Source organism: Agelaius tricolor, unplaced genomic scaffold (genome assembly GCF_023055355.1).
Source record: "Agelaius tricolor isolate 1412-34295 unplaced genomic scaffold, bAgeTri1.0.p SCAF_13, whole genome shotgun sequence".
Lineage (NCBI taxonomy): Eukaryota > Metazoa > Chordata > Aves > Passeriformes > Icteridae > Agelaius > Agelaius tricolor.
In genome coordinates this window covers 18570124-18596549 of record NW_027269273.1, presented here as the reverse complement: position 1 = coordinate 18596549, position 26426 = coordinate 18570124, and the positions used below count along the sequence as shown (strand labels likewise).

At 44.6% G+C, this 26426-nt stretch overlaps 2 protein-coding genes across 3 annotated transcripts; both read right to left on the bottom strand.

Annotated features, from left to right (window-relative positions):
- Positions 1-2338: 2338 nt before the first annotated feature.
- BLOC1S2 (biogenesis of lysosomal organelles complex 1 subunit 2) lies at positions 2339-6117 on the bottom strand. The gene is made up of 5 exons (XM_071439030.1): positions 5824-6117; positions 4921-5037; positions 3971-4090; positions 3374-3478; positions 2339-2852 (listed from the first exon to the last, which is right to left on the bottom strand). Exons 1-5 carry the CDS (start codon positions 5873-5875, stop codon positions 2821-2823), a joined length of 426 nt encoding a protein of 141 aa, XP_071295131.1. The 5' UTR covers positions 5876-6117; the 3' UTR covers positions 2339-2820.
- A 444-nt stretch (positions 6118-6561) lies between these two features.
- Positions 6562-25334, bottom strand: LOC139595577 (broad substrate specificity ATP-binding cassette transporter ABCG2-like). 2 transcript variants are annotated; one of them, XM_071439028.1, is made up of 16 exons: positions 24929-25326; positions 23151-23428; positions 22522-22581; positions 21137-21251; positions 18759-18911; positions 17896-18053; positions 16683-16834; positions 15410-15526; positions 14296-14561; positions 13660-13742; positions 13211-13300; positions 11666-11790; positions 11155-11309; positions 9610-9699; positions 8311-8423; positions 6562-7439 (listed from the first exon to the last, which is right to left on the bottom strand). In XM_071439028.1, the coding sequence occupies exons 2-16, from the start codon at positions 23426-23428 to the stop codon at positions 7292-7294; spliced, it is 2103 nt and encodes a 700-aa protein (XP_071295129.1). In that variant the 5' UTR covers positions 24929-25326; the 3' UTR covers positions 6562-7291. The 2 variants fall into 2 exon arrangements, 1 of the variants encoding a protein (XP_071295129.1); XR_011681062.1 differs by lacking the exon at positions 11666-11790 and having other exon boundaries at positions 7304-7439; positions 24929-25334.
- Between the last annotated feature and the right edge of the window lie 1092 nt (positions 25335-26426).

Sequence of the window (26426 nt, the reverse complement as noted above, 5' to 3'; positions counted from 1 at the left end):
CATCTTCCCAATATTTTATGAAGTACATAAAGATCACTACAGCAATGTTACAATCAGGAAAAAAAAATAAATAGAGTTTATATGACTTGCCAAGCATATGTGTACAGATCAGTGGCCGGCATTTCCTGCCTTGATCACATTCCCATCAATGTATAATATATGATTACATGAAGAGAGAGAGCTGAATCTGCATTATGTGGGAAAAGACAGAACTGTAAAATTACCACAATGCCATTAACTGTTTATGTGAAACAGACAGAACTTGCTTCCTTTCAAAGATTAATAAGCTAGATATACTATGCATTACTAGCATGATATTGCAAAGGCAAAAAGCCACAAATTCCACAGAATCACAGAAATAAATTCTCTTTACCATATAAAAAGAAGAATGCACTGTACTTCCTCTTTAGCTGTGCCATGACTAAAATAGCCAAAGCAAATTAGGGAGCAGTTTTCTTATTCCAGTTATCTTTCTTCATGCTGAGAAGTCAAGGAGGCAGCCACTGCAGATCAGCAAAACAGCTTTAGTGCCTGGAGACTCCACCATGGTATGAAGTGGGCTTTGGGATTAGAGGAGGGCTAAAGCCATGTGCCCTGATTCTGCACATTGGATATCTCCACAAAGTACTGCTCTGAAACTTGAATGACTTCAGAATAACCTGTTAGAGCAGCTGGGCAAAACTGTCTTCAGATGCTGGAAAAAAAGTATTCTCTGGAACTCTTCTGCTTCTTCTAAAAGAGCTGTTATTTGCTAGGCTGATTTTCATTCCCTGGTTTGCAGTTGCAGTCCAAACCACCAAGAACTGCTTCAGCTCCAAAGTGGTTTGCAGACCATTTTGATGACTCACCTTGCCCCTGGACTCTCATTCATCAGCCCTCCCTTTTCTGTTTTCCTCTTGTTCTTCCTTTTAAGAACCCACTATTTTCTTACTCTATTTTCCACCAGAAAATGCTGCAAAGAACTCTGAGATTTAATCTCCTTCTGTATCGCCTCTGGAATTTCTCAGGGATTCTTCAGGTGAAACATCTGAGCAGTAACAAAGTTGTGGCTTTGCTTTTGGACTGACTATACGTTTCACCAGTACAATGCTGTTCACACACACCTGTGTCTCTTCCATGGTGCTACTCTCCAAGGACCTGCCATCCTTGACAGGATGTGGATTCTACCAGCGGCCCCTCAGGCAGGGAGGGTAACAGTTACTCAGAGACAACTGGGAACACAGCTGTCAGCTCTCAGGCTAACTAGGATGCCACTCTCACAGTCTTCCAGCCAGCCAGGAAGTCCATCTCTAAAATTTCCTCTCAAAAAGAAAATCTATTGTGGGACAAACCCCTTCTCTCATTTTTGCTTTCTGGAGGTGGAATACTCAAAGAGTTTGTGAAGGAACTATTTCTTACCTTTCTTACCTGAAAACACTGAGCACTTGGTGACATTGCATGGCTAGAAGGATTTCCATCTTCAGAGCCCCTGGAGGTTTTCATCCTTGTAGTTTTAAAATGGCACTGTATTTTGTATACACAGTAAAGCAACTTTTTCAAGAGGAACAGCCCATGGTGTGTCCTGTGCCTTTCCTGTGGGATCTGTGGTTTTCCCTGCTGGCATGGCTCCTCCCTGTGTCGCCCTGCAGTCCTGCCAGGTAACACCATGAGCACAGAAATGCTATTTCTATATCAAACCCAGGATTTTCAAAGTGATGGTGAAGGCACTCAAAAGTCATCTGCTTCACTCTTCAAAAAGAGCACTAAGGAAAAGTGTCCATCCTGACTAAACAGTGGCTGTACACAGCCTGACAGCATGATGATCTTTATCTCACTGGCACCTGACTAGACATTCTTTTAAACACTCTAAGTTTGAACCACGTTCTTCCTACATACAGTACTGGTACTGTCCTCAACTACAACTCACTCAAAAGCCAGCTTGTACTACTTAAGGTCAAGAGGTACAGAAAAAATATCCTTGGAGTGGACAAATAACTGTTCAGTACAAAGGGCTCTGCCAAATCAGCAATTTGGAACATTGTAAACCTAGTAGAGAAGCAGATTTTTGTGGTAGGCATGCCACTTCAAAAACTACTAGGATCAAAATTCACTGGTGAAGTAGTGAAAGAGTCTGCTAAGTCAACTGAGCATGTGATAAAAGTAGTATGTCTTGAAACTTCACCAGAGGTCCAGACAGTCGAAGAATATAATGGCAAGAATAATTGATGCAAAGGTTTAAAACATGTTCTCTTCTATCATCCCTAGTAGCTTGAAGGAGTTTGTCTTTATTAACAGACTTCTTAAAAAAATAAAAACAGCTTGTGTAATCTTTCCAACAGAACTTGAGATTCCAGAGAAATATATACAGCAAGTTTATTGTAAATTTGTCTATTTCAAACAGATAAAATGAAGTGTTTTCAATACCCCACCCATTAAGTCCAAAGTTCCAGGTATCTTCCCAACACAGAACTCAATGAAGGAAAAATTTAAGTTTAGGTCCTGCTGCTACTAAGGGAAAATGTCTTTACAGATTATGGAAGACTTTCCCTAGACCAAGTATTTCATGTGGAAAACAGGACTAACACACATATAGCCAATATCGACATGAGTTAAAGACAAGCTTCTACTTTTCACTGCAGAACTGAGGGAACAGTACCCCTTGAGAAGAGGAAAATATTATTCAGCCTTAGGCCTGAATACAGCCTACCAATAGCTGGAAAAAGTCCCAGTCTCCATGTCAGCTGTAAACCAAATCCTTGTCAAAATACAGAATTGCTGCTGTGCAAAACCAGAGATCAGTTGGATTCACTGCCCAACTCCAGCTCACAGACTATTGTATTTTCATCGTTTCTCCAGTTTTTTGTACTTGGCTTCTGCAGAAGGAAAAATAATATTTTAGTATTGGGTAGGTAAAAGCTTTGCAACCTGTAAGCTAATTTACTGTATCATTCAGGATCCTTATTTTCTAATGCACTTAGGCAGATATACTTGTACAATAATTTTTTTAAGAACCCGGTGCTTAAGTCAGACAATAATATTAAATTAAGCCAAGAGGGCTTGGGTGGCTGGTGGGACATTATGAATCCCTCAATTTGCAAGGTTAAACATCAGCCTTTAAATTATAAGTCAGTGTGTACCATAAAAAAGAAATCAAGCCTCACTAATAAGCAGTAGTTTAACAATACCTGTACTAGTCCACCATAACATAACTCATTACATGAATCTTTTCCCAATGCTTATCACTTCACAGATAATATTTGTACTCAAAAGCAGCATAGGCAACTCTGCACCTCAGATTTGTTAAACAAAACAGAGTTTACTTTCTTTCATTCTTTTTAAATCCTCTTGCAAGGCACTATGCTGCTAGGTCTTAACAGTAGAGGATGATAGTTACCAAGTTTTTTGGAATAAGCATCCAGTTTATAAGCTGCCTGCTCCAGAGCTGCAACCTGTTCCTCAATTAGGTCTATCTGTTCCAGATATGGCTGAAGATCAGCATCTTAAAAAAGCATAAAAATTTTATCTGTCAGTTCTCAGTAATGCACTTCCAAAAAACAGTTCACACTTGAAACACAAGAATTTCTTATTACATTCTTCAGATAGGACACTTCAAAAGGTGCCCTCTCCCAGCCCAAAATTAAGTGGTGACTCTGACAGTCATGTTCCAGGAAAATATTAAATGTTTAAGAGTACTTCTAGTCTCTAACACAAGTAACAAGAGAACATGAATTAAAAGAAGTGTTATTCCTATCAGATCCAGAGTCTGGGGTAAATCAGGACACAAATTCAGATGTATTTTCTCTTACAGTAGTCTACAGAGTCTAAAGCTGTTAAGAAATATACAAGACTGGCATTGCATAGCAGCACATCTATATCAGTGAGTTTTATTTCCTCCAGCACTAATGGAGTGTGAACCTTCTGACTCTAAGATGCTTTATTTCCCAAACAAGTGTGCCATTTATGACACCCCTACCTTATTTAGTGTACTTACATTTTTGGTTTAAATCCTTCAGATTTCTACTGATGTTTATAGCAATATCTTTCATTTCTAAGTACTTCAAGCTAGTCAGCTTATTCATGTTTTCCAAGAGTTTGTAGTCTTCACTGGTGGCTTAAAAAAAATATAAAGTATCTTTTAATTAAAGGTGATGTGGTTTGAATTGCGGGCAGACTCTTCAAGAGGACAAGGGATTTCAATCCAACAGCCAAATAAAGCACAACAGTTTAGATGGCAATACAGGTTATTAGGATACACTCTACAAAAAGATGACATTTTGTGAATTCCAAAAATAAACTGCACTGATGAATTTACTTCTAAATTTTTTTGAAAAAAATTTACTAAGTCCTCACATTTCTATTCTTAACTCTGTCAGTTAGACACTTATGTTTACAAAACTGATAGCACAAATCCAGACTCGTAATTTGTATCATATATTCCTCCAGTCTGCAAATCAGGAGTGCTTTCAAAATTAGAGCCTAGGACATGCACTAATTTGGTGAACAGTTTACTTCGCTCCAGTTAATTTTGCACAGCAGTTTATTCTAAAGTATAAATGTTGGAAAACATATATGATCCTTGCTCTCAAGAAAAAAATGGCTTCACTCTCTGTAGTGCCTCCTTCCTACTCTGTCTTAACCTAGACGCTTTTGTTAGATTGACTTTCCATGTACAAACTTCTTTGAGATGAAAAAGAAATATTTTTTAAGCTGCTGATATCACACTGAATTGTTCTGAAAAATATTTGTACTATTCTGGGACTTCATTAAATTATTATAACTAATCTCACTGTTCTTAGCAGCCTAGCAATGTGCCAAATTTGGACTGCCAGTCCTACCAGATGCAATCTAAATAGTTACAGATTACACAAACTATCCAAGAGATTTCTTTCAAACAAAGTGAAAAGAAAGAAGAACTTGCAGGTCAGTATTGCAGTGCCTTACCTGTCAGTTCACCTGTCAAGTAAGTGGCCATTTTGCTGAACATGTCTTTGCAGAGTTCATTGATATCTGCTTCTGCTGGCTCCTTAGCTTCCTCTGCAGTTTCAATAGCAGGATCCTCTACTCAGGGTAAAGACATTACAGGGTTAAGACAAACTATAGCAAGTCCGGAAGCACAACAGAAAGATTACATAGTTCCCTTTTTCCGCCCTTCAGGCTGCCTACAGCTGCTTTCCATGTAAGTTGCCTTCTCTACACGTTACACTGTTAAGGGGTAACAAACTACGGCAGCTTCTTCGAAGTAGCGCCATCATAATTTCCAAATAATACTAAAGCATTCAAGAGAGAGGCACCCGGTCTGACAGCACTGACAAGCATTAGTCCCCCTCGTGCCTAGACAGCAAAGCAGTTTGGGGAGAACTTCTGAGTGGCTGCGCACGGCGCTGCTGTTCATTTCTAGTCACCGATTCGGAAAAGAAGCACCGCTGCCCCAATCCGCTTCATATGGGCTACAACAGATCCCCACCTGCGGAAAGCGGCAATCGCCGCTTTCTTCTCAAACCCGTTTCTCCCACAATCTGCCCTTATTCGGCCCCTTCCCGGAGCAGTCCGGCACCTCTCCCCCAGCCCGGCAGGCCGCTCCTTCCCCCATCGGCAGCGTCTGCCGACTCGCACACGAAGGCTGCCCGAAGCCCGCGGCTCCCTCCGACCGAAGCGGCGGCAGGGCCAGGACCCGGCCGGTCCCCAGGGCAGCAGCGGCAGAAGGCGTATGGCCCGGCCCGGCCGGCACACGCCAGGCCGCGGGCTCGCCGGGAGCTCCTGCCCGCGCCGCGCCCTCCCCGGGCCGGGCCCAGCCCCGCACCGCGACCCCGGCCCCAGTCCTGCAGCCCGGCCCCGGTCGCTTACGCTTGGCGGGCTGCGCGCCGGCCTCGGGCGGCCCCTCCGCCGCGGCCGCCATGGGCACACAGCCGCTCCCACGGCCGGAGCCGCCTCCTCCGGGCCGCGCCAGGCCCGGGCCCGCCCCGCGCCCGGCGCAAGGAGGAGCGCCCGGAGCCCCCGCCCCTGAGGGGCGACCGCGGCAGGTGTGCGGTGTGCCGGCACTGCGGGGACTCGGCTGCAGGAAAGAGACGAATGCCGAGGTGTAAAACGTGTACGAGGTTACTTGGCTCCAGGCGTTACAGGCAGTGAAGCCGAACCGAGAGTGCCCGGTCTGTGCTCGATGCGGCTGCGCTGTCAGTGCGCTCACTTCCCTCTTCCCACCGCAACCGGAGCGCTCATTGCAGGAGCACCGGCAGGACTCTCACACCGCACGCCCGGCTCAGAGGCTGCGGCCAGCCCGACCCTCACAGGCAAACTCTCCAGTCCTGTGTTTGAGGATGTTTTCCTTTGGCTTAGCTGATCCGTTTACATCTGCAGGTCTTCATGCGATTTAAAAGCATCTCTTGTGCTGCTGATGAGGTGGCCAGGAGACCAGTATCGGCAGGATAGCCGGTACTTGGGGATACTGTGGGGACTGTGGCACACGTTGCTGTAGTTGCCACAGCCGTAGCTACATAGGTTTTTTTCAGTCCATAGTGTAAGTAGCACTATATACAGCTAGTGCAGCTAAGAACTGAGTCTGTTGTTAAAAACTTCTGCCAGTACTAAGTATACAAATTTTTATTTAGAAAGTAATAAAGAAAAAGGACATTCCCTCTCATCCTTTAAAGTAGTAAATATATTTCTTGCTGTTTGTGGGGGGGAGGGGAGGTTTTTTGGTTTCTCTTTTCCTGCAGTACAACAGTACATATTTCTCTTCTTAGGTGAGATGTCTAACACCACTGCTATTTATTAAACTAAAGTTGTTTCTGGAAGTAGCTTCCTCTGAGAAGCTACTACAAGTACAACTGTTCTTTCCTGGTAATGAGTGCTTGGTCTCTACTGACTTCAAACTCAAATGCATCTCCAACACATTGTGAATGGTCTCTGTCTTTCCTCATATGTTACAAGCACTAACAAGGGACAACATATCATTGTATAAATGCCACCACCACCTTCCACCTTTTGTGATGGAGAAGCTCACATGTCCAATGGAATATTTTGTGTATAAGCTGGCCACGGAATAATAATGGTTTACAATAGAAAGTTTGATATGTACCTAAGGAATTATGAGAATTGTATTTTCTTGGGAAAAAATCACTTACGCAATGTACATTAATGCATTTCTTCTTAAAACCCACAGTCCTGTGGAGATCATGCTCCAGAAACAGGGGAATAGGCCTCCCATCTGAAGTCCAGTAAAGTCAGCTGAAACATTTTGGCACTCTCCAGCAGGCCCTAACAAGCTCTGCAGTTTTAACACCTGAGAAGCTGCAGGGCAAGGCAACACAGGAGTCTATGTGAACTTCCTCATGAACCGGAGTTTTGCATAGGCAATGATAAGGAAGATGACAGTCATGCAGAAGAGAGCCACTATGTTTTCCCACATTGCCCAGCTGGTAGGGGCAATTCCTTGGCTGCACAGGTATGCTTCACCAGAGCACCTGCAGAAAAGCACAGGGCAGAAGTTAATATTACTATGTAGCACACATCTTCAGTTATTACTATTTCTCAAAGATCCTTCTACCCTCAACTCTGCAAAACAGGTGATAGAAATAGACAATCCATCACCAAATAAAACTCAAGGGACAAATACAGATCTCTAGTTCTCATAATTTTTTAGTAGCAACCTAACCGTTCTTTATAAATAACTGGCAATTTATGAGGAAACCTCAGAACCATCTTAAACCAAGGTAAGTACAGAAGCATTAGCTTCCCCTCAACAGTCACTGGAAGTCCAAAAGCCATGGAAACAGTACTCTAGCACTGCTCCCTGCAAAATATTCAGCTTGCCAGTTTTCTAGTACCAATCATGAAATAGTTGCACTGCTACAGCTTAAGGTATCAATAGCCAAGAGCATTTCAAATGGGGCAAAATGAAGCACTGTGAGAGAGACATCTTTCTCTGGATCTGCAGGGAGGTTAATATTTAGAAGTTCTGTGGGAGAAGCATGTTTCTGATCACAGGTCTACTGCTTTCTAGCAACTCTGTAGCTGTCCACACACTGCCTTTCCATTGTTAAGTGACTCTCGATTTGTTTAGGAAAACTGATCAATCAGGCTAAGTTATGAAATACAAAACTTAATTTAGCTAATCTGCCTATTTTTACAAGTAAAGTTTCATCCCTACTTTGCTCTTGGGTAATTGTGGAGTTTTACTGTATAATCCTAAAATACATTACTTTGGGACATGTTGAGACTGGCTTGTAAGTGGTTATTCTGAAAATAGTATAATAATAGTATAAAAATTTGACACAGTCAGACTTCCCTTCAAGTAATCACTATTCAGGCCCAGAACCATCCTGAGTTACTTACATTTCTTCTGAAATATTGGGGGGACAACTGCCTGTGTCTCCCACTAACACTGTAGTATTTGGATTCTTCTCACCACAGAAGTAGAGATCTCTATACTCATTTACCTGAAGGGCCTGGGGAAAGAGGAAGACACAAGATTTTTGCAGAGTTCATGGTTTGGGCTGTTAAAACTGAAACACTTCAAAGGAACTTGATTATTAGAATACACATACCACCATTCTTGGAATCATATGTTCACGTTCCTTTTTATTTTCAAGCTCTTTTAGTATTTTAGACACTGCTTTTCTTAGCAACTGCTCCAAGTTCTACATGCAGGGTGGTTCAATGTCCCAGGCCTTGGCTTCAAAGTTACTCAGCCACGGGTTTCTGTCTTGCCAGCTACAAATTTCTGTTCATCCACATTCACCTGGGTCAATCTACTGATCCAGAAAATCATGTGGCTGCATGGAGATACCCCAGCATCACCACACTGAAGGCATGGCAAAGTCAGCCAAAGCAAGAGGTGAAAGGTTCCCCAGCACTGGCATTCTGCACTCACTGCTATGTCAGAGGACTCTTCTACATTGAGTAACACTGATAAACCATCTCAGTGATACCCAAGCAATGAGGTCTCACGCATCTCCCACCCTGCACCAGCTCCAGCATTCATTTCAGTCATTGTTACTTGAAGTAGGACACTATTCCTTCCAAAGAGGCTTGGCAAAGATGCAAACAGGAGATGGAAACAACTCCACCTGTGACCTGCTCTATTTTCTGTTTCAAGCAGCTGCACCCTTAGATTTCTGGTACCCCAGGCTCCTTACTATTCAGAAAAGTCAAATTTCATTTCAGAGGAGGCCACTCTGAAGACTGAGACACTCATGCACTATAGCAAATCCCTTAACCAGTTGGCAAGTCATTGGCCCCAGCTGGCCACCCATACAGTAGTGTCTGGAGAGGCTGGACAATATTTGATTTTATTCTAAACCACAAGGATCAACTACTCAGGCTAGGAATTAGTGCCTGACTGGACAGCTTGCTCTACAGCTGTCCAAGCAGCACTAATTCTGTAACACAAAATGTTTGTTCAGTCCCTGAGACTTCCAGCTCTCACACAGAGTTCTAAATTTCGCTTCCTTTTTGAGGCTGGCTGGTTTTTTGTTGTTTTTTTTTTTTTTTTTTTTTTTTTACCATGTTCATGCAATGAAACAAACCAAATCTGGCTTTTAAGAGAATTTCAAACTTTATACTCAAAACCTTTCCAGGAAGCAGCAGTGTGGCTACATTACTCAAAGGAGACCAATGCTACTTTCTACTCACAGTGAGGCCATATCGGGGGATGCTGAAGTACTTGAGCCAGTTCAGCCAGCCCATTACTGAAGGGAGGTTCACTAAGAGGCCAGAAAAGATCTGAAATAGAACACAGGAGATTGATGAGTCACAAACTGTTTATTGCAAATAATACCATTCCTGCACAGATGCTGCAGCTCCCAGCAGAGGTGCACTGGGATTGATGGACCTCCTACTGCTGTCATCCCTGTACCCACAGACATGAGCTGGAGCCTTGCAGCACTCCCATGCCACTGGCCCGACAGCACACCCGAGTACTCCAGCTGAACTGCTTGCAAAGTGGTCAGGAAGGTTTTCTACACCCATATGTGAGCTAAAAAGCATGATCACAACTTCTTACCCAGGAGGACTATCCTATGGTAGAGCTAGGCAGAGAGTAAAGAAGAGAAGAGAAATAAGAAAGAGATGAGAGACTGGAGAGATGAGAAAGTGGAGAATCAAAAAGGAGAAAAACGGGGAGCCTTATGAGCTGTTATTATTTCAGTCTTACATCTTTTATGCTCTGTCCTACATCTTTTACCCTCTGTCCTACATCTTTTACCCATGCTTTCTCTCATCTGGAAAAATATAAGCTTTTACTTCTTATCACAAGTGGTCTTCATAGGTAAATATGATACTTCAGCCTCTGCTTCATCACAAGTGATCTTGTGCTTACCCCGCTGACTTTCAGGACATGCATGTGTCACTCCTTATACACTATGACCTAACTCAATGTACATCATGCCCTTCACTACACATGCACACTTCTCACCCACAGTGAGCAGTTAAAGCAGTGCACTTGGCTTATTGCAAAAGCAGCTTAAATTGCAAATCAAAGAATAAGGGAGATACTGTGGCTCAGAGTATGTACACAGACAGTGACCAGGAATCATCTAACAAGAAATATGTAACTTGGTAGGTTTCACAGTCAAGACGTTTCAGCACCAGCATCACCTTTTTCAAAAAGAACTCACAGCTCTCATCTCCAAGTAGTCAAAATTTCTTTCTCTCTTGTTCTCTTTCTTGAGAATCCTCAGGGAAGAGTATTGAAGTAATTTCTTGAACCCCAAGGTAATATTGAATTACAAAAAAAAGAGAGGTTTTGTGCCTTTTGTACCACTTGGGCAGCAAAAAATAATGCAAAAAATCAACAGATCTAAAGTTTATTTCAAAGCTTTTTTCCATTTAAATGATTTAGTTAATCAGTTAGATTTCTTATACTGGAAATGCAAGATTTTTTTACATCAATCTTTGTAAGGACAATTTAATTTTACAAAAAGCAACACGTGTTTGGGGGACACTGTTCGGAAAGCTCTGGTGGCATCACAATACTGAATTGCACCCAACCCTTAGACTACAAGCTGGCAGAAGTATATCTTTGACTACGGTGATAATAAAATCACAAGCATGGAGCTGACATGCCATTGGACCATGGGTATTTTAGCCCGCCTAGGAAAAGCTCAACTCAGTCCTCTTAGCTGGTCTCACCTCTTCCCTCCCGTCCACCAAAGGAGCACACACCCCAAATATACTTACAAGCATCAGGACAAAACAAATGGTGATGAGCAGATTGGCCACAGCCACCACATCCATCCCAGCACTGATGGCCAGGGACATGGCTGTGGCAGTGTAGGACACCAGTATCAGGGTCAGCATGAAGAAGAAGAACCGCCCCGCAACAGCTTGGTATCCTGTCAAAAAGCAGAAAGGTGAGAGTCCAGTAAACAACCACATGATGAATTCCAGAGTGGTACCCTTGGATTCCTATACAAGACAGGCAAATCAGGAGGAAAGACCAAGTCTGGAGTTGGCAGGAACTTTGCATGCTTCAGAGGCCCAAAGAGCATTACCAAAAGACGTTGTCAGGCAGGTCCCTGTGTTAGATTGCTGGTGTCTCTGCCCCTGCCCCAGAGTCCTCCAAAGTTATGATGCCAAGCACTTAAATCAGTTGAAAGTTCAAGTAGCAGTATGTTATAGGTACAGGAATCTGGCCAAGTCAGAAATGTGTTGGAAGACAACATGTTCAATGAAAGCATCAATTCTTTACCAATCATCCAGTAACTGATGCATGAGAATATGATGGCTGGAGTAGTTCTCATGGGCAGCAGATCTCCTATCATCAAGGCCAGGAAGTAGGCAGACACACGGTAATATCCACTGGTGTACTGATGGCTGCGAGGACAGGAAGGAGGGGAGTTGCACAGGTTTAGAGGTTCTCTAGGAAGCAGGCTCAGAGTGTGTGTTTGATTTATCCTGATTTGTTTTCTACCACTGACTCCTCTCTATACAAATTGCTTATATTCTCTGTGCCATCACTGATACTCTATGAATTAAGGGCCGATCTGTCTCTCAGACCCTACAGTCAAACAGCACACCAAGGAACGTGAATGAAACACTGTGTGACTGCTAAGTAAAATATCATAAAAAAACTCTTAAGTCTCTTTTCAAAGAAAAAGATCCTTAATACAAGAGCACGGGGAAGCATTAGACTTCTATAAACTGGAGGAACACTTCATCCACTGCTAACTCATACAGCTGCTTCCAGGGAAGAAGGAATGATACCCAACAATGGGAAAACACCCTTGGGATATCAACTCGCCTCCAGTTCAGGGCATTATGATTGTTTTGTTGCTTAATGGAGCTCATGAAAAGATGCTTTAACAGGTAATGTGCCTAAATCCCCACTGACAAAGCTGGTAAACTACACTGGCAAGCATGGCAGACTAGCAAGAGATGGTAATGTGGGGGAATTTCACTCCTGAGGAGCTGTTAGGGACAATATCAAGCTGCTTTGAGCAGCCTTTGGGTGGACACGAACATTTCAGGCATAAATTTCCAGTTTCTGTTTTACTGCATAGGATCTGTCTCTTGCTCTTCTATTGCATGAGCTGGAGGCACCTCCAAACTACACTTTCAACATAAATGTATGTATACATGTGTGTATAGTGTATCTACGTGCATTTACATATGTATACATACATCCAAAAAAAAAAAAAAAAGATAAAGATATTATATATAAATGATACGTAAATAACTATATTTAATTATATATTAATTACTTTTAACAACAATGTAATAATCAAGCACATCCCTCTAAACACAGATGCACTTGATTATTAAGGAGTTCTTGTAAGCCAGACAGTGGCCCCCTTTATCTGAGCATCCATGGCAAAGTTTTTCCAGGAACTCTCCCTTCATTTTTGCACAGTCTTGCCACTTTAGGACCATTGCAAGACTGTGTGTCAGCCCTTGTGAGAAAGGGGGCAGGAAGGGTTCACAGTCTGCAGGATTCACACGCAGACTTCAAAACCAGCTGTTACCAAAAGTGGGTAGGAAAAACAGTAAGTTGTTACCAAAAGTGAGTAGGAAAAACAGTAAGGTGTCACACAGCAAGCAAGTAAAAGCATTTCCTCCTTCCCCCAGCTCTTAGCATTTCAGCTCCCTGCTCTACAGACTCACTTAGCATTACTATTACAATCTGATGTTGCAAGGGAGCAATCAAGTCTTTGGTGGTAATAATTTTGTTCAGTGTGTAAGATACTGCCCCATCTCATTCCAGGGTATGAGACAGTCCAAGTGCCTTACTACTTACACAAATAGTTTCTTGTCTCTGATGAATAGCTCAATTGCAGAGACACTGGAAAAACACTGGTTTGTCGTGACAAAAAACAAGGATCCAACCCTAGAAGGCAAAACAGAACAGTGGAAAAGTGAGGGAACGACTAGATCAAACAGTGGCAGCCTCCATCACCATCCCATAGAGTCAGTGCTTTTCTCTGTCCATAGAATGGAGATATTTAATTGCTACTGTAAATCTTAGCTGTATCCTTATCTTCCCTTTTACATCCCCTTTGTACTTATGTGCAAGCCTGACAGAAACTGTGGCCCCTTTAGGACCCCTGGCAATTCCATGCTGCAGTACACTGAGACTTGTGAACCCAACACTCCTTTGTATTTCAAGTGGATTCCAAGGTCTTCCTTCCCTGTGCCTCAAACCTGTCTGCTACAGATAGAAAAATGAGCAAAGCTTTTTCATCTTACCGATTCTGAATGCCACTTCGGTCCAGTTTTACACCAAAAAAGATAGCACCCACAACCAAGGCTAGAATTACAGTCACTGCAATCTGGAAGTGGAAAGAAAAAAGGTAAAAAGAAATCTTTCAGGTAAGTAAAAAAATTAGGAACTAACATTATTAAGTCATATGCAGGGCTTAAGATTCACACCTGCCTAAAGCCTTGCTCTTGTGAGGCAATGTATACCTGTGACACACCCAATTAAAATCCTTATGACAGTTTTTCAGATTTTATCCTCTTCACTTTTCTATTCGTTCTTTGGCTAGGAGAATTTAGTAGAAACATGCTTATAGAATAACCAAGTTTAAGTTTCAAAGTGAGGCACAAAATTAGTATCACCCTAGAAGATCCCTATGTGACCCAGAGAATGGAGCACTTTCCCCCCCACCCCAATCTTCAGTGCAGTATTCTTATGCTAAACTAAACTGGAGATTTTTTCCAAAGGCCACAAAGGTAGCTGAGCATCTCACTCCATTTACATGGCAGTGGCACAGGACTTTTCTGTTTCCCTAACTGCCTTTGAAAACATGTTCTGCCCTACAAACTACAGATTATGAGACTGAGAGCAGCAAGAGTTTGAGACTTTTAGCAATTGTTACCTACTTGTGCAATGGAGGCCTGTGGGTTCCTGATGAGATTTTTCAGGGAACGCTTGGACACCCAGTAGAGCTGAGTGAAGAATCCATTTGCATAGGTGATCTCATGCTCCTGCTTGGATAGTCTCTGCTTGCTTCCCCGTCCAAGCTCCACTTTCCCCAGTGCTTCCTTTGTGCTCTGATACAGGCTTGAGCTGAGATACTTCTGGTGCAGCACGTCTACCACACTGCTATCCACGTTGTCTTCTGTCACTCCATTTTCACTGCTCACTTCTGAGTGAGAAAAAGAAGATATGGCTTGTGATTCCCTATGAACCTGACCTTCAGATATGGCCCATCAATAAGCTCAGCAATTCTGGAGGCTGAAGAAAAAGGCAGAAATGCCCAGAGAATTTGAGTTGTTCAGGCCTTAGCCCTGAGTTTAGGAGGCTAGCTTGAGTGAGAGGTTTGTCCTACATTTTTAATTGAACCTAGCTAATCTGCCCATTATTTCTGGCACAAAATGGTCATATTCTTGTAACGTGGCACCAGAAAACTTTTGTTTCATTGAATTTGGAAAAAATCAATGTTTGCTCTGATTCACATCACTTTGGTGATGTGAACTGCTGTGTAACTGCTTTACAAGATCTGTTCCCTTACAGTCCTTCAGTCAACGATGTGCTACATGATCCCCAACAAGCATTTCCAAACATTTCGCTCATTATATTGGTAGAGAATTTCTTCCCTAAAAGATCCAATCTCTTTCACTCTCCTGTAAATCCAACACTCCTTAGCCATCTACCTAGTCTTCTCTGCAGCAGCCTCTTATGTGACTGAAAACTTGTCAGCTGCCTCTTGAGACTAAGCAGTTCTAGTTTTTCCACTTTTTCCCTCACAGGCTTTTTTAAAATTTTGGTATTTGTCATTGCTCTCCTATACTACTGAAGTGAAAAAAATCCATTTAAGAAGTTTTCTGATCTCTTTAAAGAAGCCCAAGACAAAGTATATCTATTAGTAGGAACACTGTAAAGATAAAGATATGCCCTTAGACTCAAGGAAACCCAGAGAATAAAAGCTTGCCATCACCACATACAATTTCCCTTCTACACTAGCCAGCAGAGAATTTCTCCTTTGCAATTTACCTTTTCCTGTGTCCACAGGTCCATGATCATCCTTGCTGGCTGCCACAGCAGTTGAATCACCATTTATGACATCAAGGAAGAAGTCAGCTGGATTATTGAAGGGTTCACAATCATATCCTTTAAAAACAAAAACAGAACAAACCAAAACCACACATGCAACGTGTTTGCATTGCACAGGGCACACCTCAGAAGGTCAGGTCTAATACTATATCATTTTTCCATAACCCTGCTACCAGAAAACTTCGCTGCTTTTCTTAAGTGTTACTTTACAGCAGTAGATGGACAGGATTTAGGAGATGGTGAATCCAGGGTATCTAAAAAGCTTCAAAGCTGCTTATTCACTGATTTCAGGTGAGGAGGAATCTCTAACTTGCTTCTACCACAACTCAGTATGGACAACTCTTGCCTCCTTGCCATTGCTGTTCATCCACTGAAAGACACACAGTTCCTCAGCAGAAGTTCCTGGATGTCTGCTCTACAGCCTCAGATATTTTCTCCAGAGGCTCAACCCTTGTTGGTGTTTCCCTGGTCACAAGGATGAGGAAGGGCTGTCCAAGAGCAGCTTCTTATAATACAGTTCTAAGTATGGGACAAGGAGGAAATTAAAAACAAACAAACCCAAAGACACTTCTGCATCTTCCCTGAGAGAAAGGAAGTGGGCTACAAGGAGGAGGAGAAGTACTGACATTGGTTAAAGCACCTCCGTTAAAGCCAGGGAAAGCTTACAATCTAATGAGTCCATGGTTGCATCTTAAGATTGGAAGTCCACTCCTCATTCTCTGTTCATTATAGTCAGACACCCTCACCCTGCTTACTTGAACAGAGGGCAGCCACCCAACAGTGCAACTATTAACCCATCTTAAGACAGAGCTTAATTCTGTCCTCTTGGTTGCCCACCTGCATTCAGTCTAGAGCATATTTTTGGATCAATCTGTACAGATTGCTGCCAATCTGCAGGCTGTGGTTCAAAAACCACTGGATCTGCCACCGAGGCCTGGTACAACTACAAGCATTATCTAGTGATTCTTGGTTTTGTCCTCATGCAAGGCAAAACAAAGGCAAGAGAGAGCCATGGTCTCTTGTCTGAAAATTTTTAGGTTTCTCATTCTGTCTTTTCCCTGTTCTAACATAACACTGCTTAGACTGTATGTATACAGTTTCTAACATCCCAGTGATAGAAAAGCATGGGCCTATTATCCCATGCTAGGGCAAGAATCTACACACAGATTTAACTCATGAGCCAGCTGCTTTGCTCTTGGCATGGAAGACTTACCAATAGAACTGAAGTACTCCAGGGCGTGTTTCGCAGGACCGTGGTACAGCACCTTTCCCGAAGCCAGTAATGTCAGACTGTCAAACAGCTTGAATATGGAGTAGCGGGGCTGATGGATGGAAAATATGATGGTTCTCCCCCTTCTTGAGAGCCTGACATAGAAACAAAACATCTCTTAAGTACACCACACTTTGAATTTCAGGAAGGCAAACCCCAAGTATCAAAATCCAAGACAAATACTTGGCAACTTCTCAGGGTTCTGACCCAGAAAAACCTTCCCTCCCTTCTCTGTCACTGTATCAGATGCTGCCTGCAAGACAGCACCATCATTACAGGAGACCATCACTGCAGCCCAGGTAGCCAATGTATGATGTTGTCTGCAGCTAGCAAAGCCTGAGGCCACAGCTGTGTATAAACCCTCCTTATGTGTTTTTTATACCAGATGTCCACCTAACTGCAAGTCCTACTGCGCTCAATGGCAGTACCAGGTGGTACTTATCAGGCTGTGGAAGTCTGGCCAGCTGAGATTTCTCTTAGCTCTTCTGCTGAAGATTTACTCTAAAGAAAATTCAAACCAAGTTTTCCTTGAAATTTGTAAGATGCTCTTTCAAGTGCTTTAGCACTGATGCCCCACAAGGACCCTTGATGATCAAAGACCTATATCCACAAACCCCAGACCAAAGCAACCCCCACAAGCAAAACCAGACAATTTGCCACAAACCCAGGACCAGGATTACAAAGTCATTCTCATTAAATAACCCTCTTTCGTCCTCCTTGCATGTAACTTTATTTTAATTGTCAGAAGACACCTCATCTCCAAAACACAGAACACTCAGGATAAATTTGCAGGTGAAGTTTTATCTGAGTTCAAGACTGTTGTTAGGTAATAGACTCAGATGGAAGGCCAAGAAATTATGATTACAAGGTTTGACCTCCCAGTCCACTCTTTGTTGTGGCAAAGGGAAGCTGTCCAAGCTCCATCTGCTTTTTGGGCTCCAATCCAATGCTTGCTGTGGAAAGATTCCCATAAGCTTGAAAAGGCTTTGGAAGAGACCCAAACAAATAATTTACCACTACTTCTGACTATATTTGTCTAGTATTTATGTTTTTGTTTTTTAAAGGAGGACTAGAACTACTCAGTCATAAGAACATCCCTTTTTTTTACTAATGATTTGACAACCAAATTGCAACACACTGAAGCACTGACTCTTACTTCTTCAGAAGGATGAGGACTGCATTGGCTGTGCTGGCATCAAGACCAGTTGTTGGTTCATCCAGAAAAAGGACTGGTGGCTCTGTGATGAGCTCCATCCCAATGTTGGTTCTCTTCCGTTCCCCTCCAGACACTCCCCGGATCAATTCAGTTCCGACCTGCATGCAGAAGAAATCAGATATTTGCAACAAGACCCAGTCAGTACATGCTCTGGACTTGGGGGCTTTCCACATCCAGCAGCCATGCTCACTTTCAGAGTCCCTTTAATGAACTCTAGGACCAACAGCAGGTGAGTTTGACCCAGTGTGAGGGACTGTGCAGCAATATGCTAAGCCTGATTTTCAGAGGTACCAGGTGCCTTATGACTTCAGGGAACAAGGATGACACTGACAAGAGACAGAGTGGGGCCACAGCATTCAGAGGAGGCATTGATGTGTGGAGATGCCTTTTTTTTGGTAGCTTGCTTGTTAATACAAGCTCTACACAGAACTTTTCCATCGAAGACCAGTGTTTCATCCCTCAGAGCTTTCAGAAATGAGAAAAAAATTTTCTTGCCTTGTTCCACAAAGCCAGGAAGTGACTGAACAACTTTCCAAGATGCAATGACTAAGCGACTCTTTCCCTTCTGAATTTATACAACATTCTGGACATGGTCCAAAATCTTCCCCTTTTAGTAGCAAATACAAATACCTCTCTCCAAGCTCCCTCCTGAGCTGGAGACTGATTTCTCGCATGCAATATGGTTTAGTCAGGTTCCTGTTTGGCTTTCTGTAGCTGCACTACACACACCATACTGCCCAGAGACAAGTTATTCAATTTCCAGAGGTAGTAGGATTTCTGAGAAAGGTGTTCTTGCTGCTCACCTTAGCATCAGCCACTTTGCTTAATCCCAGCTCATTGATTATCTGGGTGACTCGCTCTTCCTTCTCTTTAATGCTGATGGAGCTGGGGAGTCGCAGCGCAGCAGAGAATTGCAGGTTCTCCCTCACCGTCATCGTGCCCATAACAACATCATCCTGAAAGTACAAATGGACAGTTGGAAAGACTCCTCAGCTGCTGAGTGGGCACAGGAGTCCCTCAGTGGCACTTACTGGATAAGTTGTTTGCGTACCACAGTGGAACCCAGACTGAAGGACAACTCCCTCAAATTTTACATGACATGAAATTCAAAGTTCTTCAGTAGCAGTTAAGGAGAGACTGTAGCTCTGCAGGCTCCACAGCTTAAACCCAGCACCCCCTCAGCCTCCCTTTCAGGCTGAGAAGTTCAAGTGCAGACAGTAATGCTGTGTAGTGCATGTGCATTTTTCTTACTAGCCAGTGAGGCAGAGCAGGTAGTGATTTTGTAGAGTTAAACTTCTGTCAGTCCAGTTAGAGCCAAAGGACATTGCTAGTGCTCAGTGTTCCAGGTAGAGATGCTCAGGGAACCACCCTGGTCAGCTCTGTTCCCAGTTAAAAGCCATACCTTGTTGTGGTCCAGAGCACCTGCTGAGTTCAGCTGCCAACAAGGAGCTCATCACTGGCAGCAGTTTCTCAAGAAAGAGTATTGCACCAACATGCTCCTGCCATGTCTTAGTTATGTACAACTCTTGGACCTAAACCTTTATTTTAAGTGCTACAAAAGCTTTAACAGTCACATGCCCTTTGAGGGAGAATCAAATCTATCCAGCTGACAGACCTGGGCAGCCTACAGCAACCTGCAACAACCATGAGCCAAATAAGAGGTTTGTCATCAGGTCCATTCAGAGCTCCATGCGTCTCCATCACCCCCACTTTGGTATTTGTACCAATTCTGTATCCTACAATACAATGAGAAAAGGGCTGCAACACTGGATAGCTGCTAAGAAACAGGCCTGTTACATCAGCCATCTTTGGAAGACATTCCCTAAGATGCAGGGCAGCAGATTCTTGCCTGCTTTGGGACTCTGCCCACATAAGATGTAGTGCATCACTAGCACACATGATATACCAGTCAACCATGTTTGGCACTGGAGTTAAGAGAGAAAGACAAGAATGTGCTGCTTTGTTGCCAAAGATGGTTTAGGCATTTCAAACTTTCCCTTCCCACAACCCCTCAGTCTCTGACCCCAGCCTCCCATTCTCCACTCTCAGATCCACCAATAGAATTACACTGGAAACTAAACTGTGAATTTAAGCTTAATACCAAACAGAACCAACAGTGGCATGACACCTTCACTCTCAGCATGACTGGAGAGACCATCAGCAGCTTTATAGGAATAACATATGACTTAGCATGCCTATATGCTTCTCTGCATAAAAATGATCCTATAATTATGTATTTAGGACTTAAATGTTGTTCATAGTTTTTGGTCCGTCTTTACTGATCCAGGGAGCACTGCATGGGGTGGGAAGGGAGAGAGACCATTTAACATTTCACCAAGTTGCTTATCATTTTAAAGTTATGTTTGGTTGCTTTGGACATTTGAGAGAAAAATGTCTCAAATTGTGACAACTTGTGAGAAACTTACTGGCTTTTTTCATCAACCACTGAGGATTTGGGGATCTCTGACCTGCAGGATCAAGATTTAGCACCAGTCTCATCCCATGGATCCTGCAGAGCCCCCCAGCTGGCAGCTTTCAGCTGCCTGTGTCACATCTGCCTGCAGTCCAAACCCTGGATCGTTTCCAGATTTGGCTTCTCATACGACTGCCAAGAATCCCCTTCTCCCCAAGCTCCCCAGGGCTTTGAGGGTCTATTATTGGTCCAGGCCTCCACCCACTTCCGCAGATTCAGCTGGCTTTTCCTGTCTCCGAGTGGAATGGACCTCTGTCACAGCCAGCTAGAATCAGAGGAAGAACAGCAGGGATCTATTTATTTCCTAGAATTATTGTCTGATAGTTTGAAGCTACTTCTGCCAGCTAGAACGGCTTCTGAGTTTAACACAAGAGATTTTGGGTGTCATGTTTTTTTTCTCCTTTTTTTAAAAATCTTTGCTAGCACTTCAGGGCAGAGCCCAAAGGTGAAGTCACAGTAGCCCAGCAATTTGGGCATCCATGTGGCTATGGGGAAGACACACCTCTGTTCTTGACTAGGCTGGAGTAATAGTTTGATCTTATTGTCTTCCATATCCCAGATTAAAACTAAAAACTGTAACAGCTGAGTTATCAAATTAGGCTCTGTAGGGATCACTGAAAATTACCTAAACTAGTTGTTGATGCTTCCTCATGTTATGTGGTCTTCCATCCCAAGGTCTCCCAGGCCTCCAGGAAGGCAGTTACTCACCTGCACAACGTATCCTGAGATGCACTTGAAATTTGGAGGTTGTGGGATGCCATCTATAAGCACTTCTCCAGACAGACCTGCTGGGTCCTTTCTGGCAGCCAGCACATCTAGGAGACTTCAGACAAACACCAGGCATTAGGTTTTGCAATAACTGCTGCTTTTACCCTTGACTGGTTAAGTACCACCAGCCAGGACTGAGTTACAGCCTGCTCACAGCGTGCTGCAAACCAGAGGGCACAGGAAGGGGCTTCCCCTACTCTGCATGCTTTAGCTCTTTGTACAGAAAGTCTGGTGTCCATCCAGGATTTTCCAGCACACGGTGTGCCACAGCAGTATGGCAGTGTACAGACGCTCACAATTCACAACAGTCAACCCCCTACAGACATAAACTTGGTCTGTGTATTTACAGATAACCTCAAATGCACAGAGACAAAAGCACCCTGCTGAGTCGTTGCAGGCTGCTCTCCAGCCAGGGCAGCACTGAACTAACTCCTCTCATCTCAAGGAAATTAATCCATATGGGTGTAAAGACAGGAGTTAAGATTAATTCTAGAAAGTAATTTTTTTCATGTATCACTGGATTCTCCTTACTGCCAGTGCAGAGGCCAGCCTGTCTGCCAGATAAGTAAACTGCCCTGATGAAGTGCTGCTCTTGAAAGCATCCTGATTAACCAGCAGTCTCCTCAGAAAAGAAGATCAATGGTCACCACAAAGACAGGCCTGTGTAAACCCTGGCCATATTTCCAGAGTGTCTGACACTCTTAAAGTCAGAGAGTGACAAAGAGCTCTCTTACCACAGAAAACAGCATTAGCACTGGATGGAAACAGTCTACATGGCATTTCTTTGTGCCTTCATCCAAACAACTCAAGAATGTGTGCACCCCCACCAGCAGGCCACAGCCAAGTTGGGTAAGGATCCAGAGCATCCCACAGACTGCATTACACCATACTACTGTCAGTTGTCACAGAAGGGTCTGGCCTAGCAGCTTCAAGGAAATCTTGTTGCAGAGAGTTCAGAGGGGGTGACATCTTACACGCCCCAGGGGAGCTTGTGCCCCATCCCCACCCCGTTACCAGTCAGAACAGAGCCTACACCTGAGTTCCAAACACCCAAGTTCTGCGTAGTATCTTAACTTGGGCCACCACCAAAGATGACTGCAGTAATATGGAGCACCAACTGGAGCAGATGAAGTGTGTGACACAGTCATGGTGCAAGAACTTCAACAAGACTGACAGAGGGGCAGGAGGTCAAGCTGCATCACCAGATTTCTCAAAGGCACGCAAAGGTCTAAGCGTGCAGATACCTCACATCTCCCCTAACCCTCAGAATCCCAAAAATACTTTGAAGAGGTCACTGTCCATTTAAAGGAGCAGAAGGTACTCACGAAGATTTCCCACTCCCTGTTGGCCCCAGGATAGCATTCAAGCCTGGTTTCATAATGCCACTGGAAGAAGGAAAGAGTTGTTAACAAATAAGGACATTTACAAGGACCACCCGTATGCAGATTTTAGTAGATGTGAACAAAATGCTATAGAAAGAAAAACCTCAGAGATTAAAAACTTCTTAAATCTGAAATCAATAAGCATTTTTCCTTTCTGTCCCAGACTGCCAGTCAGAACAGAATGAGAACTGGACATAAAAAGCAATCTACATAAGACAGAAATTGTCTTCCCTGCTCAGCAGGGTCTTGAAAAGAAGCAACAACTGCTCTCTGTTGCTCATTTCCTCTGACTGCACCTTGAACCACAGTTAGCAGAACCCTCAGATCTTCTGGCAGAGGAGTTCACATAAGTTTGGTCCTAATTTGCTCAGATCAATAACTGAAACTGCTTCAGCTATATCCCACCTATTTTGCCTAAAAGCAAATCAAAGTGCTAACAACAACTGCTGACTGGCAGGAGGGCAGTCATTTCTGTACCAGCACAGCTGGATCTGGAAGGTGACACGAGGTCACTGGTTCACAGCAGCAGATTAATTCCTACCCTCTAGTATTTCATTTAAGCAAACACTTACTTAACGTTATGAAGGATCTTCTTTTCCACGATTTTCCGTTTACAAAGGAATCCACTGGACTGCTTAACGGAGTACTGGATGTCATGGAAACTCACAACAGAGCCACGAGGAGATCGGAGGGACTCTTGTGTTGGAACAGAACGTTGGAAATTGCCCACTCCTTCCTCTTCTCCAACAGAAACAACGCTGTGATCGAACGTTGTGTCCGACATCATGCTCTTGTTACACAGGCCAAGCTCCACTGCATGGAGGTCACTGCTGTTTTGAGCAGTTCCCATCTGTTGAGGCAAAGAACACGGAAACATGCAGGGAAGGAGACATGTGAACAAAGATTTCTCCAGAAAGTGTCTTGGAAGAGCAAGTTCATGACACCACACCAATCGGTACACATGGCAAGTTTCCAAAAGGATGGACATCCGCACCAGGAGACATCCAGTAGTCAGTCCCCAAAGGCACAGAAACCTACAGATTTAGAACTAACCTTTAAGGACAAGAAGTGTGTTCTTGAAGTAAATAATGCCTGCTCAAAGGGCATCTAATGAGGCAAAACCAAGCCTACCTACGATGGTCACCATCTTTGGCAACACAGTCGGTACTACTAACGGAAGCTGTTACCACCTGTAGAGACTCAAGCTCACCTTCTTCAGTCGTAACATGCTTATCCCCCTACTCCCCAACAAACCTAGCAAAGAAAGCCTATTAATGAATCCATATAAAGAACCACAGCAAGAAAAATGTTTGTGTTTACAAAAATGAAGGCCAGTCACACGCATCTTATTTGCTGCACAAGTCTGTTTCAGAGATATCAATGTGATTAAAATAACAATTACACATGCTAAAAATTACTGTGATACTGCAGAAAGCCAAAGTACTCATCAGGTTAAAAGAGCAAGGAGAAAGACCTGTCCACAAACACATCCATTGCTAGTTCCTCGAATTTTGTGTGAAGGTAGAAGTATTCCACCAAGCACCCCTTTCCCACCATCTGCACTTTACTCACAGGACTGAGAGGGTGATAACTAGTAAAAACAGCACTACAGCAGTAGTAGATTTCTCAGGGAGAGAGAGATGGCCACCCTATTAGGAAACTGGAGCTACAAAAGCCAGGTTTAAAGAAATGCGAATTGTCCTTTCTACCTCTTCCTATCACTGAGAGCTCAACAAGTTGCCTAAGTTTTCTCCTGTATAAGTAAAATAAAAATCAGGGGCAAAGGAGGGGTTGTTTAGTTTGAACCCATACTGAACTCTAAGGCTAGTCACCCCTGGGAAAGAGCACAGGATATGCCGGTTACATCAGCAAGAGATGGCTTATACACTTGAAAGGTTGCACAACAGATGATGAGAAAAAAAAAAAAAAACAACAGGATGATAGTGACACTAGGGACAAAGACCTTGTTAGACTTTCGAACATTTTTCTTGTATCTGTCCTGGCTAGGTTCTGCGGTTTAGTTCACCGTATACCCTTTTATGCAGGTTTCTGTAAAGCTACCGATTAGCAGTGGCAAGCACGGACGGCACGAGGACGAGAAAAGCCCAGCAGAGGCTACAGGTAGGCTCGAGGTGCAGCAGCACCTCACGGCAGTGCCCGCCCCTGTGTCTCCCACCCACGTCCCGCGGGCCGGTTTCGCCACTAAACCGGAGCCAGGACCCGACCCGGCCGACCGCGCTCCGCTCTCCTCCCGCATCCCGCGCCCGCCCGCGGCGCAGCCCCGGCCCCGCCAGGAGCGCTGCTCGGCCGCCCCCGCCCCGGCCCGGCCCGGCCCGGCCCGCGCCGTTACCTCGCGGCTGCCGCGGCGCTCGGAGTGGCGGCGGCTCTGCCTTGGCGGCGTTTTATAAGCGGGTCCGACGGCGGGTTACATAAAGCGGCGGCGGGGAGTGCCGGCGGTGGCACGCAAGCCCCGCCGGTCGCGGACGAAGGCGGCGGTGATGGAGCCCCGCTCCGCGGGCGGCGCGACCCCCGGGGCGGTGCCGGCGCCGCGCGGGGCCGAGCCCAGCTCGTGAGGGCCGCGCTGCGGGAGCGCTGCCCCCGCCGGCAGCGCTGGGCCCGGGGCGGCGGCGCGGAGCAGCCCCCGTGAGCCGGGGTGCCGCGGGCTGCCGGCGCCGTCAGCCCGCCTTCCCGGGGCGGGGAGAGCAGCGGGCAAAGCCGCGGTGTTCGCCCCTGGGAACCCCCGAGCGGGCGGCGGACACGAGGAGCCCCGTGAAATGCACGCAGCCCCTGCGCACCCCGGCACGGGAGGGACAGACCGGCAGTGGGAGGCAGCGCCCGCTCTCCCTCCTGCCCTCCCACCTCCTGGAAAGGTCATCACCCCCGGGGCATGGGGCCAGTCCGGCCGGGTCAGCTGGGGCCATTGGCCGCCCTAGCAGCCCTTCCCAGGGTGACACTGCCACTCGGACCTCACCCCTTCCGTGGCACTGTGCTCCTTGGTGGACCCGGACGGGGTCAGGACCTCCTGACAACCCCTTGTCCATTAGGTTGCCTCTCCGTGCTGCCATGTGTTCGCGGCTAGGGGAACATGTGAAATCAGGAATATCGGATTGCCTTCAGTTTATGGTCAAGCCTTCTTGTCTTCCCATTCTCAAGCACTATTGTCTTTACAAATAAGCTCTGTCTCCCCAGGTTCCTTGATATTGTGAATGCAGGAAAAGCCCAATTTTATGGTTTACAGATACAATTTATGGCAAAGCTGTCGAGTCATATTGCCTCTGGTTTGATTGCCCTCTGCAGCTCTGTATAACATTGCTTTTTTTCCTACTTACACCTTTTGCTAGATCAATTTAAGTCTCAGCTAGAGTAAAATAGATCTCTGTCTATCCAATCTACAATAATAATGGAAACTCCAAAGGCTCACCTCTCCCTTTTCCTCACCATACCTCCTAGGGTATGTTGATAAACTCAATGCCATTGATGCTTTAGGCAGAAGACACCCACATCCTATGAAGCTGCATTGCTCTGCAGGGCTGACAGGAGTCAGCAGGTGGGTTTATGGGGGTATTGAAATAGCCCTAGAGATCTCTCAGAAGAGCGGGTTTTGCCATAGGATTGCTGAATGCTATCTTCAGTCATTCTATGGGTCAGAAGTGGACTTGAGTTCATGTTTCCTATGTGATTTAACTTCCTCTTTTGGGGAAAATCTGCCTACATTGAAGACTTTTGCCCTAGTGTTTCACCAAACATGCACATCTCTGCCTCCAAAAATATTTCAATGCCAAATACTCACTACCCCTCAACAAGCTGCAGAGGCAATCTTCTCTTGTCACGTGCCTGAACAGTGAGAC

Coding starts and splice junctions, on each gene's coding strand:
- BLOC1S2 (XM_071439030.1), bottom strand. CDS start 5,875: ATGGCGGCCGCGGCGGAGGGGCCGCCCGAGGCCGGCGCGCAGCCCGCC. Junction 5,038..5,823: donor CGGCGCGCAGCCCGCCAAGC/GTAAGCGACCGG, acceptor TACCCTGAGTAG/AGGATCCTGCTATTGAAACT. Junction 3,479..3,970: donor GAAGGATTTAAACCAAAAAT/GTAAGTACACTA, acceptor TGCTTTTTTAAG/ATGCTGATCTTCAGCCATAT.
- LOC139595577 (XM_071439028.1), bottom strand. CDS start 23,428: ATGGGAACTGCTCAAAACAGCAGTGACCTCCATGCAGTGGAGCTTGGC. Junction 11,310..11,665: donor CATCAGTTACTGGATGATTG/GTAAAGAATTGA, acceptor GCTTTTTGACAG/GATACCAAGCTGTTGCGGGG. Junction 7,440..8,310: donor CCCAATATTTCAGAAGAAAT/GTAAGTAACTCA, acceptor GCTTTTCTGCAG/GTGCTCTGGTGAAGCATACC.